The following is an 18,172-nucleotide window of genomic DNA, read 5'->3' on the forward strand; positions in this document are numbered from 1 at the left end:
TGATTGGTGTCTGCTTCATCCTGGATGCTGAAATAGCAACGTCTCAGCTGCTCTTTGTGTGAATTCATGGGCTGCTCTCAACAACAGGGTTACCTGCAGTGGGATGCTGCCTGCAAAGCACCTTGCATATCGTTGCTTTTTCACATACCTCCCCCCCCCCCAAGCATTATATTTGCCAGGCAGAATACTTACGCGGAGGTAGTAGGGAGCTCTTCTACTGCTTGCCTGTGGAACGGTCCCCAAAGGCTTGTTGCCTGTACTTTAGGCCTTGGCAGGTGCAGGGGTGGGGGAACCTGAAGGAGCCCTCCAGATGTTGCTAGACTCCAGTTCCCATCACCCCTGCACATCAGCCATGCTGGTCGCTGGGGCGGATGGGAATCCCAGCAGCAGCTGGAGGGCCACCGGTTCGTCACACCATGCCTAAAATTATAGCAATAAAACTGGAGCGCTACATTGGTAGCAATAATGCAAGATGATTTACCCAGTGGTAAATACACAAGCCTGCTGAGGGAGCAAGTAGTGACAGGCCGAGGAGGCAGTTGTTCCGTTGAGGAAGGGGCTGGACATGAGCCAGGGATGTCATTTTGGGGTTTTTCAGCAGAAGCCTTATTTCCAGGGCTCTGGAACTAATGATGCTAATTGACTTGGCACTAAAAGGGCCTTCCTCACACCACAAACAGATATTTTAGCTAGAGTTGGGATGGGAAGTCAGGTGGCAGAAGGAAATATTGGAGGGCAAAGGCAGAGAAGGCGAGATTTGCAGAAACCTTGGTCTTCTGCTGCCAACTCTTTGGCAACAAAGTTTTTGGATACACAAGGAAGTGCCCCAAATCAAGCAAGTTCTATTCTCCTGCTCTGTTCCAAGGTCTCTGAAAGCAGTAAATGAGGCTTTTTATTCAACCCGCAGACATTGAGGCCTGCTTCAGTCCTACAGAAATCAATGAAACAAAGCACCTTTTAAGGACTAAATAACTACTTAATTATTTAGAACTTACTCAACAATGCACCTGGCTTCTTCTCCAAAGGCTCTTTTAACTTGTCACTGGGGGCTTGTTGCCATTTGGCTTCCTAGCAGAGCCACATGATGAAAAGGGTGGCTTCCCTTTTCTTCCACAAGAGCTGGAGGGGTAGGTGTGCATGGTGGAAGGAAATGCACCTGTGTGACTTTGGCCGCTCTTGGGAGCCCCACCCTCTCTTTGCCCCTCCTGTGAGCTGAAAGGCAGTGGCCACCAGCCCCTCCTCCTGCACCTGCCCCATAGAGAGGCAGCATTCTTGGCGCTTATTCCCACTCAGATCCAGTTGTTGGGAGGAGGAGGAGGAGCTCTTGGTGTCCTGCTGAGAGAGTCCCACAGAGCTCTTTACTGCCTCTACTCTGTTCTCTCCTCCCCCCCCCTTCCCACGCTCCTAAAGCCTATACCTGCAATATGTCCAATCCTCCCACTTAGCTGGGGAGAAGCATCAGAAAGCAGAAAGCATTTCTTTTAGGCACTTCCTGGGTCTCTGAGGCAATAGCCTAAGACTAGTGTATCTCGTGTGTAAATACTGGTTGGTTTATGCACCGCAGCTGCACTCCGGCCTTCCTCTGTCTGACGTCAGCCGGGCTCCCTCCAGGCCAGCATCCTGCTTCTGCAGTAGCCATAGCCAAACATGACTTCCTGGAAATATTGCAGCAATGTAAACCAAGGGCTCCAAAGCATCCCTTTGGGGCAGCAGCTTTAAGGTTGTTGCCTCAATGTCACGAGGACAAACAGAAGTAATAAAAAGCCCAAAGCCTTAACAAGAACTCCACCTAAACAAGCACAGTGGCAGCAGGCCTGTGGCGTTGTCTCCGCGGGGTGACTCCCTCTGCCTCTGTCAAGGGTGCCCGTTCCTTTAGGTGCTGAAGGCTTTGCTCCAGTTCTAGGGCCACAGAGGCTGCATGCTCCCCTCTTCCCACCCTCCAGTTGCTGCCATGGAGAGGGAGCCTGGCTCTTCACTTCTCAGGACCTGATGATTTAAAGCCAACTCCTTATTTTGATGGCAATACCATTCAGAAACTCTAAACTGGCCTGGGCTTTGCATACTTGCGAAGAGCCGCTTGAAAGAATCGGTTAGTAGGGCAGGGCAAGTCCTGTGCTTTGGTCAGGTGCCGACAGCAGGAAATGCTGGCCTTGGTGGGCCAGCAGTTTGACTTGGAAGCAGTTTTGAGGGTCCACGGCTACCTCTGACTCTTACCTTCCTGACTGACGCAAAGCAACCCTTTTGTTTCTTTAGCCCTCGGTGGTGGGGAGGCTGGAGAGAGGCCGCTGATCTCCTTGGGAGCCTGACTTTCCCTTCTCCGAACGCTCCTCCTAGTGGAGAATGGGCGCCCTCTGCAAACCATCCAAGAAGGTTCAAACTGGTGTTCTTCACCAGCAGTATCTACAGGGTTGTTTTAGACATGTACGGTTGTATTTTAATGTGTATTTATATTTTTATTTGGTTTTGAGATAATGCTGTTACTGGCCCTGAGGCTTTGTGTTGAATAAACTACTAGTTACTGGGGGTGGGGGGGGAAGGAGGGTGCCAGCCTTTAGGCAGCCTATGCAACACTAATTCAGTATTTGATATGCACAAACGAGCCTCCTCTATTTTTCATCGTTTTAGCCTGGTGTGCTGAGAAACTTGGGAGAGGCAAAAGATGAAAGCAACTTGAAACTCCTTTCATTTTGTAAAAAAAAAACCACAGTATTGTCCTTCAGGTGCCTATCAGCTCCTGGTCTGCCTTGAAGAAGGGCTTTCCTGGAATATTGCCTCCATGCAGTATTAGTGTCAATGAGGAAATGCCCCAAATTCTGTACTTGCGGGCATAGGTGTGAGCAGCAAACCATCCAGCTTTCTCTTCCTTTTTCTGCGTTCACTACTCTGGTTGACATTGTCTTGCCCTCCCTGCAGAAAGGAAGAGCAGGCCCCTCCCCACACCAGGCAAGGAGGAGGCGGCAGCGGCAGTGGCTTCCTGGGAGTGCCGAAGGCCGTCCTTCACTACAGTAGCTCCACTGTAAATAGCCTGCATAAGTCTGGCTCTAAAGAGACACACACACACACACACAAAAAAAACTATGTGTGAAATGCTGTATGTATATAGACGGTAAATATACACATTCACTTTGACTTGTTACTGCAGATCTGTAATCAATTGTATATTAAACTGTTTTCCTGTACTGGAGATTCCTTTGCGCCATCTTAAATTTGGTAGATCTGGAGAAGCGATTCTCGTGATTCACATGTCACTTTGTGGAAGCGCTCATTCTTCCGAGGGATAAGTGGGCTGGATTTACCTGCATGTGTTTCCCAATAGCTTGTGATCACTCGGCACTGCCCTCACGACAAACCCGTAGGATGGTATGCATCTGTCCACTCAAGCTAGCAAAGTGGCTTGGGGGCAAGTCATATATATGATGGAGAAGTTGGAACGATAATTTTTTAGCCGGTTGCCCTAACCTTGCCTGCTCTGCTTGGGCACTGTGAATGTGTCCCATAGCCAATTTCAGCTTCTGAAGGTGTTCCCCTTACAATTGCACAATGCTGCTACTTGTGTAAATGTAGGCACACTTTTCACAGTAACACGGCCATGTGGCCTTTTCCACCAGTTGCTAGGAAATGTCATTTCAAAGAGCAGCAGTTCTGGACAGTTCTATTCCATTTTTCTTGTCTGGGGAGGGTGGTGATGTCAAGATTGCTAAATAATCTAGTTTCAACCCTTCGCCTGCACTTACCAGCAGTTACAAACTTCTGGAAGCTAAAGGATACCCGGGAAAGAACTGGATGCTACAAGGCTATGCCCACCTTGCCCTAAATAGCTTCCGAGCAAATTTTTTCTTTAGATACTTTGACAGCAGAAGATCAGATATGGGTCAGGAAGAAATGAGATCAGAAATGGCTCTGAAAGTTGCACGTCTTTCTAAAAAGGACTTTGAACCCTTCCATGACCTTCTAAAACAATTGCAGAAAGATTTGGCAGTGTAAAAAGGAATGCAGCCTTCAAAGGTTTTAGAGATGAAATCAAAATGGAATTGAAAGACCTGCCTGAGAAATTTACTGAACTGCCTGCTTCAGCTAATGAAGCTTTGGATTTAGGAATATGCCATAAATCCACCATTAAAAGACTCACTAAGACTGCATCAGACTTGCAACTTCATATGGAGTCCTGGGAGGATAGGAGTAGAATGGATAATTTATGACTGAAAGGAGCTCCGGAAAACAGGTATGAGAGCCCTTTTTGTTAACTTTTAAACGTGAATGCAAACTGCATACAGAGAGTGCATAAGGCTTCGGCACCACCTCCCCCCCCCCAAGACAGCAACCCTGTGATATAATAGCAACAATTATTTATTAACTTGTATACTGCCCTATACACCCAGGTCTCAGGGCGGTTCACAGGATAAAATTGCAACATAAAAACACAAAGTACATAATCAAAATAAAACCAAAAACAACCCAATAACACCCCCCAACACATTTTAACAGGGCAAAGACTTGGTTAAGAAGAACGTTTTTGTCTGGTGCCTAAAAGTGTATAATGAAGGTGCCAGGAGAACCTTCCTGTGGAGAGAATTCCACAAACGGGGAGCCACAGAAAAGGCCCTCCGTGTTGCTGCCAGACCTCGTGTGGAGGAGGCACATGAAGAAAATGGCACATTCCTCCTCCAAACAAGCAATTAAGAAAGTAGCAAGAGAATCAACAGAATTTAACATGCTGCTGGAGTGAAATACAGAGGGGGCTTCCCATTTAAACTTGTTATTTTGCAGATAGCAACACTGATAGGGCTCAGCTAGATTGGTAAAGGAAAAGCGTTGTATATGTGATATAAGACTGTGACACCAGATGGCGCTATGGAGTCCTGTCTTTCCCTGTATGAGTTTACAACTCATTTGACTGAATCACTTCTTTGACATCTCTAGATCCAGCCATCGTCACCACTCTGGCTGAAGCCAAACTAGCATTGGGAACAATTGGAGTTCCAATACACAGAACAGGAAGAGGCAGGAGGAGGAGAGAAACAGAGACAATATGGATGGCAAGGGAGGTCAAAGAGAAATAAGAAACCTAGGAGTTTCTTAAAGAAATTAGAAACATCATTCTTCTGCAAACTGACTGGTTTGACTTTTAATTTGTATAACTATATCTCATGTAAGTGAAGAAAATGGCAAGGGGGGAAGTGAAGGAAAGCTGAAACTGGCATCTCTTTTATCTTTCCAAGAGAAAATTCAATATTCTTAACATATTGAACTGTTTGAAGTTGGGGCAGGGAGAGAAGAGTGAGCTGTCTCGCCCCCTGTTCATATGCCATACCTGTGGACTCTTAAATGTGATGCTCTGTTGCGCAGGTGTATTAAGTTCCATCTAAATTAAACAGTGAAATCTCAGAAATAGAACCAACTCACTTTGGTCACACCAATAATGCTGGAAGATGTAACTAAAGTAATTAAGAAACTTCAACAACACAAAGGACCTTGAATCTCTTGGATGGGTAGGTTGGACTGGTTAAAATAATATTTCCAAATATATATATATTTGTTTCAAACCATATCTATATCTATTTCAGCAAATACCCTAAGGATATGGCAAAAAAAAGATTGTAAGCTTGATTCATCACAGCGTCTTTGAGACCTGGGCTGTGCCTAACTGTATTGTGTCAACATTCTCAGAGAAGGGTAAATGGGTCTACCACACCATGTGGACCATATATAGAATGTCATTAGTATGATATTCAGTGTAAAAGAAGATTTGGATGCAATTGAAATTAGATGAAGCTGTGCAACACAGAATATCAGGCATCCCATTTTTGAATAACAACAAAACAATGTTGGAATGATAACAAACCCATTTGCAAAAGCAGAATTGGGAGATCTGGCGATTGTGGATATAAAAATTAGCACCACCTATATTTCCTTTGCATTGCACCCCTCCTTCGACACGTCTGATAGAAAACTGATGGATATGAAATGGAAAGAAAAACGCTTGTGCAGATTGATTCACCTTTATAAAAAAGATGTTTTTCTCACAGGGCAAATTATGGAAAGAATTGAGGGTTGTAATGTGAATTGGCTATCAGGTGATACATATTATCTCAAGTCCAACAGCTGAATCTCAAGCAATTGGACCATTCACACAATTTGAAAAACTGATTCTGAATATCACTGAACACCCCCCACCCAAAAAATTATACCGGTTTTATGCAAAATACTCACTGACCTAGCTGCCATTGGACAATGCTTGACTATTAAGCAAAATTGGGGAAAGGACCTGGGCATATTTTCCGTATATCATGGATATGTGAATTGGTACAACCATTTTGGGAAATTGCATTGACAGAAATAAGCAAAATTACAAACCAGGATGTACATTGCAAACTATGCCTAGGTTTATTAATAATATTTAAATATACTCAAATTATCACACGAGGAACTTGCCACTTTTCTCCTGGTAGTGGCAAGATTGCCTATAGCACCAAACTAGAAAGGAAGCTCACCTGTAGATCACACAATGGAAGCAGAATGTATAGACACCTGCTTTATATGGGAAGCTAAGTGAATACATGCCCTGAATCAGTGCTTCGGATATGGTTTTGTTGAAATATGGCAGCTTTCTTTAAATAAAACATTCAGTTGAGCTTCTCTGACGACTGGCGCCCACAAACTGCGTGTATGGACTTATGGGGGAATTTGACAAAATACACTAGTCTTCTGCTCTGGGGGAAGGGGAGGGTGGGGAGAAACCAATTGTTTTGATAATGTTTATGTTTATATTCCTTTTTTCTTGAAAACGAATAAAATGCTTTAAAAATCAAATGTGTTTACCTCCCCCCCTTGCTTTTCCCTTCCAGGATGGGGTTTGGGTGGTCGCCCCTGCCCACCCCCACCCCCCGTGGAGTACAGGGAAAGAGGAGCAGGCCCCCTCCCCTCTCTTTGCGCCAAAGCTCAAACTGGCCTCTACCCCTCCTGGGGCAACTGGAAAGAATGGGGCCTCAGCATTTGGCCACAACTGGCCTTTGGTCTCCATCATCCTTCTTGAGCTGCTGCTTGGGGGGGGGGTCCTCCAACCCACGCAAAAAGTCCCCCCCTGCCCCAGAACTGGAGAAGAAGTTGACACCCAGGGTCAGCCTCCTTATCTGTGTTGTCCGTTCCCCCCCCCCAAGGCCTGCCCCACCCTGAGCAGTTGTGCCTGTTGCTGCCTGGGTGGTGTCCTCCTGCCTGCTGCTGGGTGCAGATAGGGAAGGAGGCAGCACTCCCCCCCCCCTTGCCACATGCCTTCCCCCATTGCTCTGGTCGTGATCTGAGGCGCCCCCTGCCTGCGCCCAGACCTCTCCCTGCGCCCTTCTCAGCGTGCGGATGTTTGGGGGGTGGCCTCCCCCAGGGGTGTAGAAAAGGGGGGTGGGCCGCCCCAGGTGCCATCATGGAGGGGGTGACAAATTATCAAGGAACAATTGCTGCCCTACTAGGGCAGTTCATTAAAAAAACTTTTTTTAAAAAATGCCTTCTCCAAAGGTCTTGTCTTACTACGCTAGGTATTATATAGCTATATATGAAATGCCATGCATATCAGTTAATATCTTGACCCTCCTCCATGAAAATAGCTGTTTAATTGGCCGTTTTCCTATGTCATGAAGGCTGAAATTTCAATTCAGTGGAGCAGGCATTTTCAAAAAAAAGTTCACTTTGCAGGTTTTTTAAAATAAATTTTATTACATAAATAATAAATAAATTTAAATAAAACAACACAAGCCAAAACACAATCCATCCTGGTGCCACCTGACCTTCCTACACCTCTGGGCCTCCCCATCATTGAGTGGAAGCAAAGGACACCCAGGATGGGGGTGGTTTGAGCACCCTACTTTTCATGGGCATAACCAAGAGGGGGCAGGGAGGAGCAGCCCCCCTAAATCAATAGAAATCAATATAGATACATAGCTAACGTAGGTTCTGGCCCCCCCTAACAAAAATCCTGGCTGTGCCTATGCCCCCTTTACTGCATTTCCTGCATTGCAGCGGGTTGGGCTTTGGAGTGCCCTCCAATTCTGCGATTCTATGCTATTCTCTCTCAGCACAGGGGTGTTGAGGGGAAAGCCGCAGGCTTGCTGGTCCTCCACTTCCCCGAGGAACGAAAAAGCTTGATGGTGAATAAACTCATTTATTACCCAGTCTTCGCCATCCGGTCCCGGGGCAATGTGACATTCACCCCCTCCAACAGCGGCAGAGTGGCGGGGGAGGGGGGCGCCAGAAGGTGATCTTGCCTAGGGTGCAAAAAACCCTAGCACCGGTCCTGCTCACAGGTCTGGAGGGGAGCGCTGTCCAGGGCTCCTCCGAAGTCCGTCCAGCCCCACCACCCGCCCCCCAGAGAGAGGTGAGGGCGCAGCGCTGCAGTCGAAAGAGCCCATAGCTTTATTAGGAGGGAGAAAACGGGGAGGGCGCCCGGGCGAGCCCGTCATGCCCAGCCTAGCGGTGGCAGGAGGTCAGGACGTGGGCGACGCTGCACAGGAATTTGTCCAGGGAAAGGAGGAGCGCCGGGTCGAGGGAACCGCGGCTGTGGGCGCCGATGGTCACCAGGATGCAGTGGTTAAGGCACTGTGGGGGAGAGAGGAGAGCGCCTGCATTAGAGAGAGAGAGAGAGCCGGACCCTGGGCCGCCCGACGGGGCGGGCAGCGGGAGGCCGGGGCAGCCTCGGGGAGCGCAACTCACCTCGAAGCTGGTCGGCGACACCTGCAGCTCGAAGGCGTGCAGCTCGCTGAGCTTGCCGAGGGCGCCGGGCAGGTCGTCCAGGTTCTCGACGGCGCAGCTGAGCGCGTCCACCACCTTCTTGCCCAGCGCCCTCAGGTCGGCCGAGTCCGGCGAGAGGTCGAGGTGGTGGAAGTAGGTCTTGGTGGTGGGGTGCGCCGCCAGCAGCCTGCGGGAGCGGGCAGGACAAGGACAGGGTCAGGGTCAGGGCAGCGGCCTCGCCGTCGGGGTTCCAGCCTCCACCCACGGACGGCAGACCTGGGGGGGGGCGGTCCCGGAGCCGACGGGGAGGACTTACCTGGTGAGCACCTCGACGCCCACGGCTTCGGCGTGGCTGCCCACGCGGACCCAGATGGCCCTCACGCGCTTCTTGTCTTCCTCGGTCATCCCCATCTTGGCAGTGGGGCGTCCTTGGGCGCCGCGCGCGCAGGCAGCCAGTCTTTAATCGGAGCTGCGCAGGGGGCCTCCGACCCAGAGGGTCCCGCCCTTCACCGCTGCGTCTGGGCGCCACAAGGAGAGGCCTTGCGTGGGCACCGCCAGCTGGCTGAAGGCCAGCAACGCTCAGAGGCCCGGTGGGGACGTGCAGTGGTGGCGCCTTGCTCAGTTTCTCTTTCCCAAAAGCTTCGCCCTGTTTTCGAGCGCTTAGAACTCAGCGCCCCCCCCCCACACTCTTCACCCCCAGGTCTATGCATTCGTTTATGGGTCATTTTTTACACCTCCCTTTCCAGCAGGCTGCCGCTCGAGGCGGCCAAGGCTCAAAGGGACGTGCATCAGAAGGCCAACTCAGGTAGACCCACAGACCACCGTCGAGGCCACTTGGAGCCCGCGGGCGCCTGTCGGCAAATCGCGCCTGCTTCTCTCGGATGGCCTTTGGGCACCTTTCCCGGAGGGTTGTCGCTTGCGGGGGCTCTTAGATATGCCTCTGGGAAACTCCCCGCCACCCCCTAGAAACTCTCGGGGTGACCTGGGCCAGTCACAGTCCACCCAATTCTCTTTAAAAGCCTTCCAAGTTGGTAGCCGTCACTGCCTCTTGTGGGAGAGAGTTCCATAGTTTAACTCTGTGCTGCGTGAAGAAGGGCTTCCTTTTCTGTGTCCTGAATCTTCCTGCAAAAAACTCCTCTATCCATTTTCTTCATGCCATGCGTAAAGGCTTCTATCATGTCACCTCTCCCTCGTATTTTCTCTAAGCAGGGGTGCCCAGACCCCAGCGTAACCCACCCAGAGGGTCCGTGGAGCAACTGTTCCTTCCGGACATCCCGTTTTTGGGGCGTCGTGGTCTCCCGCAAGAGCACAGCGCCCCAATACGATGCACGATCCCGCCGCTCCCCCCCCCCATACCCTAAAGCTTCTCAGGGCGCCATCCCCGAGTTACCGCCCTCCCCGAGTCTCTTCCGCAGGTGCCTTGAGCCCGGCTCCCACGCCCAGCCACCTTGGGTAACCCTTGGAGAAGGAGAGAAGGGCCTCCAAGGGCCCCTCTTCTTTTAAGTGCTGCGTTAGTTTAACCCAGGAATTCTGCTGCCACTCACTGTTCTGCATTCTCACGGATGTTTTTTGCACCCACTGGGCCACCCATAAGCATGCACCGAAAGAGTGTGCGTGTGGATAGGAATGCACGTGCATGCAACCCACCCTGGACGCCTGTAATAACTGCTACTGTATTGGTGAAGGGGGGGACGGACACGCTGGTTTAAATCCGCGGCAAAGGCCTCAACTTCCAGGAAAGTCTTGAGGCCTGAGGCCTCCACTTTGCACGTGGTGACTCTCCATTTGAGCTCTTCCTTGCCCGCCTAGCTCCGTGGATTATTTCCGGGAAACCCCGCCCCCTTCCTTAAACCATCTTTTATTTATTTCAAGTGTAATACTGGAATGATTAGAGGCTTCCTGTTGGTTGCTGTGCTGCTGTTTGTGTTCCTTGAGACCCACCCGAAGAATCTTCTGTACCGGGTACCAAATACTGCACAACGAAGGACATCTGTTTAATACCCATCTTGCCAAACTTCCCAAGGAGTAACAAAGTGAGAGTACCCCCCCCCCCCATGGGATGTCCCTGACAGTTGATAGGTATGTGTCAGGGACCATCTGGGTGGGTAACGTGGACACAAAATGGGAACCCCTGGCCTACAGTACTCCCAAGTGTGGTCGTACCACAGATTTGTAGAGTGGCATTATGATAGCCACAGTTTCATTTTTCAATGCCTTTCCTCAGTTTTCTCGGGAGTCCTGGGAGAGCTACCTCGCGGGGAGGCCAAGGAGAAAATGTCCGCATTCAACTGGACTGACTGCTGCCCGTCTCTGCCGCCCGTGCCGGTGGCAGGTTTGCTGCGCAAAGGAAAGACCCATTTGACTTTGTTTGGTTCAGGTCGGAGCCCCGCGGCGGCGGACGAAGACCTCATAATGGCTTTCTGAAAAGCACCGTCCCTCCCCTTTCCTTGTGCGCCTCCGCCATGCGCGGTTCTAGGGAAAGAACACTGGCTGACCCCGCAAAGGGGGTGTCAGGACTAGAAAGAGGAGGTATGTCATCGCCCAGGGAGAGCCCTACATAGATGTCCGGCAAGGCCTGCCTAGGGGAGGCAGCGGGAATTGCCAGGAGGCTGAACTTGCGCTCCCTCCCGCATCCTAGCATTAGCAGTAAGAGGTGATAACGCGGGGAGAAGCCGCAGCGCCGACGGGCGGAGGCCGAGGGAGAGGCCCCGGGCGGGGCGGGGCGCCCCCGATAAAAGGGCCGCGCGCGCTCCGACGGCACCCGAGACTTTGAGCTGCCAGGATGGTGTTGACCGACGACGACAAGAGCCACGTGAAGGCCGTTTGGGCTGAGATCCAGTCCCATGCCGCGGACATCGGCGCCGAGGCCATCACCAGGTAAGTCCGCCCCGTCGGGCAGAGACCCTCTCCCAGGGACGAGGCGGTGGGCCGGGCGGGAGTCGGACCCTCCTCCTCCTGCTCCTCTCCTCCTCCTTCTCCCCGCAGGATGTTCGCGGCGCACCCCACCACTAAGACCTACTTCGCGCACATAGACGTGAGCCCCGGCTCCGCCGACATCAAGGCGCACGGCAAGAAGGTCGCGGCGGCCATCGGCGACGCCGTGGCGCACATCGACAACATCGCCGGCGCCCTGGACAAGCTCAGCGACCTGCACGCCCAGAAGCTGCGCGTGGACCCCGTCAACTTCCCGGTGAGTCTCTCGCTCCCCGTCGGGGCTCCGGGCTGGATTCCTGCTTCGTTCCGTCCGGGGCCCCGTCTAACGCTCCCCCTCTGCCTCTCCCGCAGCTGCTGGGCCACTGCATCCTGGTGGCCATCGCCGCCAACCACCCGGGGCTCCTCAAGGCCGGCACCCTCGTCTCCATGGACAAGTTCATGAGCCGCGTCGGCGTCGTGCTGACCAGCAAGTACCGCTAGGCCCCACGAAGCCCGCGGCCGCCGCAGAGGAGCCGCCTCCACGCCGCCCCGCGACCCTCAAACACCACAATAAACCTGCTCTTGACTCTCCCTGATCTCTCGCCTCTTCTTGGGCTGAACTGGGGGCGGGCGGGAAGAAGGGAGAGGGGGACCCCGGGGGCCCGGACGGCTCTGGCGAGGGAGACCACGTCCAGAGGGATGGTCCCTACCTCGGCGCTCCTTGAACCCGGGGCCCTTGGACCGAGTCGCCTGCTAGGTGGCGGCCCTGAAAGAGCTGCAGGCACGCGTGGCCTTTGCGGGACGGGGGCGCAGAGTCAGCCCCAGAAGGGCTCCGTCTCCTTGGGGGTCTTCTTTCCCGTTCCCTTCGGGGGACTTGTGGGGTGGGGCTCCCCAGGCCTTTGCGCCCCTGGCTGGGCTGACGGGGATGAAGCAGACGGACTATTCGGAAGGCCCGGTCTCGGCGCGGGGTTGTGCTCGCAGAAGGGCCCTGCCCGGCTCAGTCCAGCCCGAAAGCCCCGAGAGCCACAGCTGCCAGCCCGTGTATGCAATACGGCCCGGGTTGGATGCAATAGAAGGCAGCTTCCTAGGATCATGCGCTCGAGGGTAGAGGAAGCCTCCTCCTCACAGCCAAGCCCACCTCAAGGCCGGGGGTGGCAGTGCTAGGGGTCCCCTCCACACCCGCAGTGAGAGGGCACGGGAAGAGACCCCCAAGCAGGAACTCTGCCTGGGAAGGGGCGACTGGGGCTCTGGAACCACGGCAGTTCCTGAGATCCCGAGGAACCACCACAGCAATGGGGGGAGGGCGCATGGGCCCCCCCTATCTGCTCACAGCAGCCAGGAGAAGGAGCCACGCCCAGGGCGGGGCGGGAGGCCGGGGGGGCAGATAAGCAGGCACACAGGGTGCCAGCATCTACCCCAACTCCAGGAGGCCTGCGGGGGGGGCGGCGCTAGGCCTCTGCTATCTCTACCTGGGCTATGACGCGCCCCCCCCCCCATGTAGTGCGGCCTCCTACCTAAGGGAGCCGCGGCATTTCCCACCAGAGGTAACGGGACACGGGGGAGGGGGCGTTGAAAGAGGAGTAGACCCATTCACGGAGACCAAGAAGACTATCCAAAGCCACTATCCGCAGCAGCTGTGTCTAACCTCCGGTGTCATAGAACCATAAAGATACCCCAAGGATCATCTAGTCCAACCCCCGGCCATGCAGGTGTCCGGGGCAGGGTGCCTCTGAAGAGCAGTTGCTGCGGAGCCCCGCTGGGGAGAGCACTGCTCTGGCTTCCAGGTCCTGCAAGCGGGCTTCTTCCCAGGAGAGGAATCTGGCTGTGGGAGCAGAGGCGGGACCCCTTCTTTTGCTGGGGGCCTCTCCCAAGGCTGCCCCGGCCAGACTCCTCTCTCTCTCTCTCTCTCTCTCTCTCTCTCTGGCAGGGCCTGGATGGCCACCCCCACAGCAGACTCACCGAGGGAGGTGTTTTGCGAGGGGGCGCCTATAGCACCTATTTTGCTCCAATCGGCCCAAAGAGGAACTTAAAAGTAATTGTGATCGCCGCGTTTCTTTATTTTGCAGAGCTCCTCTAGCACCAAACATAAGCAATAAATATTGCCTCGTGAGGGTGGAAGCAAGCAGCAAATGCTTGGGATTGAGGCGGGTGGCCAGGGGGGTGGCAGAGGAGGAATGAATCGCCTTCCTGGCGTCAGCTGTATGCCAATATTGTTGCAAAAGCCGGGCGCCTCTTCTTCGCTCTGCCGAGCGGGGGAAAGTGTCGGGGGGGGGGGTTCAGCGCTTGCGCTCCTTTGGGGAAACGGTGCGCGGCGGAGACCGTCGCAGCTTTAAGATAAGCGGTCTATTCAGCCTGCGTGGAGGGAGTCCAGATCTTGCAGCACGGTCATCTCAAGTGGGGTTTGTTCCTCGCAGCAGCAGTGCAGCCGGGGAGTCCAAGGCACCTCTCCTAATTCGGAGCCAGTGTGGTGTAGTGGTTAAGAGTGGTAGACTCCTAATCTGGGGAACCGGGTTCGTGTCTCCGCTCCTCCACATGCAGCTGCTGGGTGACCTTGGGCTAGTCACACTTCTCTGAGGTCTCTCAGCCCCACTCACCTCACAGAGTGTTTGTTGTGGGGGAGGAAGGGAAAGGAGAATGTGAGCCGCTTTGAGACTCCTTCGGGTAGTGATAAAGCGGGATATCAAATCCAAACTACTCTTTTTCTTCTTCTTCTTCTTCTTCTTCTTCTTCTTCTTCTTCTTCTTCTTCTTCTTCTTCTTCTTCATTCGGTTGCATCCTCACCGCTAGTTCTTTCGATGCTTTGAATTACTAATAATTAATCCCCCTAACAAAGGAGTTCCCCTGACTTCATCAACACTTGTTGGTTGACTAGGATTAGAGGCTGATACACACAACTAGGACATTTATAGAATTAATTAACTCTTTCGCATGCTAATTGCTGATGCTCAGCAGCAGGTACACACATTCCAATACACACGGATCTTGATTACATTCTCAAAGTCTGACACACAGTCTTCACACTTGAACACTAATTAGAACACCTCAACCCCCTTGCATGGCTTATTTGTTGAGAGGGGAACATACAAAGGAGAAAAGTGACCCGAGCCTGCCTGAGCATCTTGGGATATCATCACTGTATTGTTCTGCTACCTAGTCCTAAAAGCGTCTCAAGATAAGCTGCACGCGGATGGCGATATGCACTTGCCTTCTCACACAACGGCAGAGGGGGGGGGGGAAGAAGGATATGTAATTAATGAATAAAATATACGCTCCTACGCATCTTAAATCCATCCAACACTCTTCATCGAGAGGCAGCTGTGGAGGCGACGTGGGGCGTGTGATGCAGGGGCGGTGCAGGATCTGGCCTCCAGGAAGCTGTGCCACTGTAATTGCTGCCACCATGGCAACAGCAGTGGGGGGGGGATGCATCCCACGGAGGCTGGATCTACTGCCCCGGTGGATCTTGCTGCCCAATGTGGTCGCTTCACTCTGCCATATGGGTTTTCTCCCAACCCTTCCCTGTCCTCACCCCGCCGCAAGCCCACCCCGCATCCCCCGGGCAGGAGCCTGGCTGCCCAGTGCTGGTGGCAAAGGACTGCCCAACATGGAGAAGAGGGTGCCCAATGAGCTGGCAGGTGTGCCACCTCGGAGCTTCTGTCTGCAGTGGTGAAAGGAAGGGCGTCTAGTTTAGCCAGGAATTTTGCCCGGAGCGAAGCCTCCAGAGGGCGCACTGAGGCTCTTAGCCCGTCAATCGCTTGGGCTTCTCTCTCGCCTTCTCTTTCCCAGGCACCCTCCCCTGCAGCCCCCAAATCCGTCCTGCCCACCCCACCCCACCCCCAAGGAGATGCACGAGCCAGTGGCTCCCCTGCTGAGGGTTTTCTCCATCTCAGCCCCTTCTGCTCCTTGCAACACCGGCGCCTCAGTTGCGCAGCGAAGCTCCTTCCTTACCTTGGGCCCCTCTCCAGCCTCCCTCCCTCCGGAGCATTGGCGGGGGGGGGGGGGTCTCTTGCTGCAAAGGAGTCACTCAGTTGTGGAAGTGAGATGCTGGAGGTCAAGCTCCGCATGAGAGAGATGCCTCAGTTTCCCTTTTGCTGTGGCCCTACAACACGGGACCCCGATTTTGTTTCAGGCCACCCCTGCTTGGTTCCATAAACTCCTCCCCAATGCCCCATGTTGTTGTTGTTCAGTCGTTCAGTCGTGTCCGACTCTTCGTGACCCACGAAGTGCCCCATAGCAAACCCTATAAAAAGCATGACTCAGAACGGCAGTTTGTACGACCTACTAAGGAAAACAGACACAATGAAATAATACACAATGAAATCAAATGCAAAACAGCAACGGTTAATTGCACATTCATTTGAGACCCAATTAAAACAATTTAATTCATTCAATAAAATTGATTAACTTGATCCAGTGATATCAGCTTTAAAATTATAATGCTATAAGTTGCTATGCATTATATCTCCTAATACTGTAAAATGCATACTTAAAAAAAAAACCACCACTTGTTGTTAACACGTTATATAATGTGGGCTGGATGAGGTAACTGTTAGGTGGATATATTTGTAGCTGGAATCCAAAGACTGCTCACTCATGGTTCCTCATCATCCTGGGGAAAAGTGAGAAGGGGGGGTAGGGTTCTGTCCTGGGCCCCTTGTTGTTCAGCATCTCTATAAATGACTTGGGACTAAGGAATTGAGAGGGTGGAAATGTGCATATAATACCAAACTGGGAGGGTACCTAATGCCGCGGAAGACCGACCTTCACAGATTGGAGAACTGGGCCCAGAGGAACACAATGAGTTTCCATAGGGACAAATGTAAGGTCCCGCACTTAGGCAGGAAGAACCAGCTGCACGAACAAAAGATGGGGGATACTAGCGGATGTTAAAGCTATGGTTTTCCCAGTAGTATAATGTATGGAAGTGAGAGCTGGACCATAAAGAAGGCTGATCGCCGAAGAATTGATGCTTTTGAATTCTGGTGCTGGGGGAGACTATTGAGAGTCCCATGGACTGCAAGAAGATCAAACCTATCCATCCTTAAAGAAATCAGCCCTGAGTGCTCACTGGAAGGACAGATCCTGAAGTTGAGGCTTCAGTACTTTGGCCACCTCATGAGAAGAGAAGACTCCCTAGAAAAGACCCTGATGTTGGGAAAGATGGAGGGCACAAGGAGAAGGGGACGACAGAGGATGAGATGGTTGGACAGTGTTCTCGAAGCTACTAACATGAGTTTGGCCAAACTGCGAGAGACAGTGAAGGATAGGCGTGCCTGGCGTGCTCTGGTCCATCGGGTCACGAAGAGTCGGACACGACTGAACGACTGAACAAACAAACAAGCGGATTCTAGCAATATCTCCAACCATTAAGGCAGAGCCGAGCCATAATAATAATAATAATAATAATAATAATAATAATAATAATAATAATATTTATACCCTTTCCAACAGAATATTAAAATACAATAGTCTATTAAACATTAAAAGCTTCCCTAAACAGGGCTGCCTTCTAAAAGTCTGGTAGTTGTTTTTCTCTTTGACATCTGGTGGGAGGGCGTTCCACAGGGTGGGTGCCACTACCGAGAAGGCCCTCTGCCTGGTTCCCTGTAACTTGGCTTCTTGCAGCGAGGGAACCGCCAGAAGGCCCTCGGCGCTGGATCTCAGTGTCTGGGGCTGGGCAGAACAATGGGGGTGTAGAGGCTCCTTCAGGTATACTGGACCAAGGTCGTTTAGGGCTTTAAAGGTCAGACCAGTACTTTGAATTTGATTAATGGCTTTTAGCCATCAATCGCCCTTCCCTCCTCCATGCTTGGTCCCACGCCATCCTCTTCTAAAGCCACTCAAATTGGTGGCCACTCCTGCCTCCTGCGGCAGCGAGTTCCCTAAGTGAGCCGCGCGCCATCACGCATTCCTAGGAGCCGCCCCCGTGTGCCCTCCCGCCGCCTCCTCTCCGGCCTCTCTTCCCCGCGGAGCCCGCTCCTTCCGAAGAGCGTCCCTTGCTGGCGATGGAGGGGCCGCCCCCGGCGCGGGAGGAGAGGCGGCGCCAGGCCCTCCCTCCGGGGCGGCTCCCTCTCGGCGGGCGGGCGGGCCGGCCTCCCTGGGTCTGGCGGCGCCGGCGGCGGCAGCGGCGTTGGCTGACCAGTGGCGCGCCGGCTGAGCCCGAGGCGCGCGTCCCCTCCTAGCCATGGCAGGCCTCCTCCTCCGCCGGCGCCGCCTGCCTGCTGCGTGGCGCGGGCGAGCATGAAGGCAGCGGCGGGCGGCAGAGGGGCCCCGTCGGGGCGCGGCGGGACCGTCGGGGGCCGTCGGGCCCGGGCGCTGCTGGCCGTGGGGCTCAACCTGCTGGCGCTGCTTTTTTCGGCCACGGCCTTCGGCACGACGCACTGGTGCGAAGGGACGCAGAGGGTGCCCAAGCCCACCTGCGGGCCCCACAAGCGCACCAACTGCCTCGACTATGGCTATGAAGCCGCCGCCAACGAGACGGCGCGCAACGGCTCCTCCGGCGCCTCGGCGCCCGCCTCCAACGTGGTGCACTACAGCTGGGAGA

The 18,172-nt window shown here is 53.1% G+C and overlaps 2 protein-coding genes across 2 annotated transcripts; one reads left to right on the plus strand and one right to left on the minus strand.

Annotated features, from left to right (window-relative positions):
• Window positions 1-8,384: 8,384 nt before the first annotated feature.
• Window positions 8,385-9,209, minus strand: LOC117057082 (hemoglobin subunit alpha-A-like). Its single transcript, XM_033167855.1, has 3 exons — window positions 9,032-9,209; window positions 8,698-8,902; window positions 8,385-8,583 (listed from the first exon to the last, which is right to left on the minus strand). Exons 1-3 carry the CDS (start codon window positions 9,124-9,126, stop codon window positions 8,455-8,457), a joined length of 429 nt encoding a protein of 142 aa, XP_033023746.1. The 5' UTR covers window positions 9,127-9,209; the 3' UTR covers window positions 8,385-8,454.
• Window positions 9,210-11,441: 2,232 nt separating this feature from the next.
• On the plus strand, window positions 11,442-12,219 carry LOC117056758 (hemoglobin subunit alpha-A-like). Its single transcript, XM_033167379.1, has 3 exons — window positions 11,442-11,592; window positions 11,701-11,905; window positions 12,001-12,219. The coding sequence occupies exons 1-3, from the start codon at window positions 11,498-11,500 to the stop codon at window positions 12,127-12,129; spliced, it is 429 nt and encodes a 142-aa protein (XP_033023270.1). The 5' UTR covers window positions 11,442-11,497; the 3' UTR covers window positions 12,130-12,219.
• The last annotated feature ends 5,953 nt before the right edge of the window (window positions 12,220-18,172 follow it).

The sequence above is a fragment of the Lacerta agilis genome, chromosome 13, assembly GCF_009819535.1.
Source record: "Lacerta agilis isolate rLacAgi1 chromosome 13, rLacAgi1.pri, whole genome shotgun sequence".
Taxonomy (NCBI): domain Eukaryota; kingdom Metazoa; phylum Chordata; class Lepidosauria; order Squamata; family Lacertidae; genus Lacerta; species Lacerta agilis.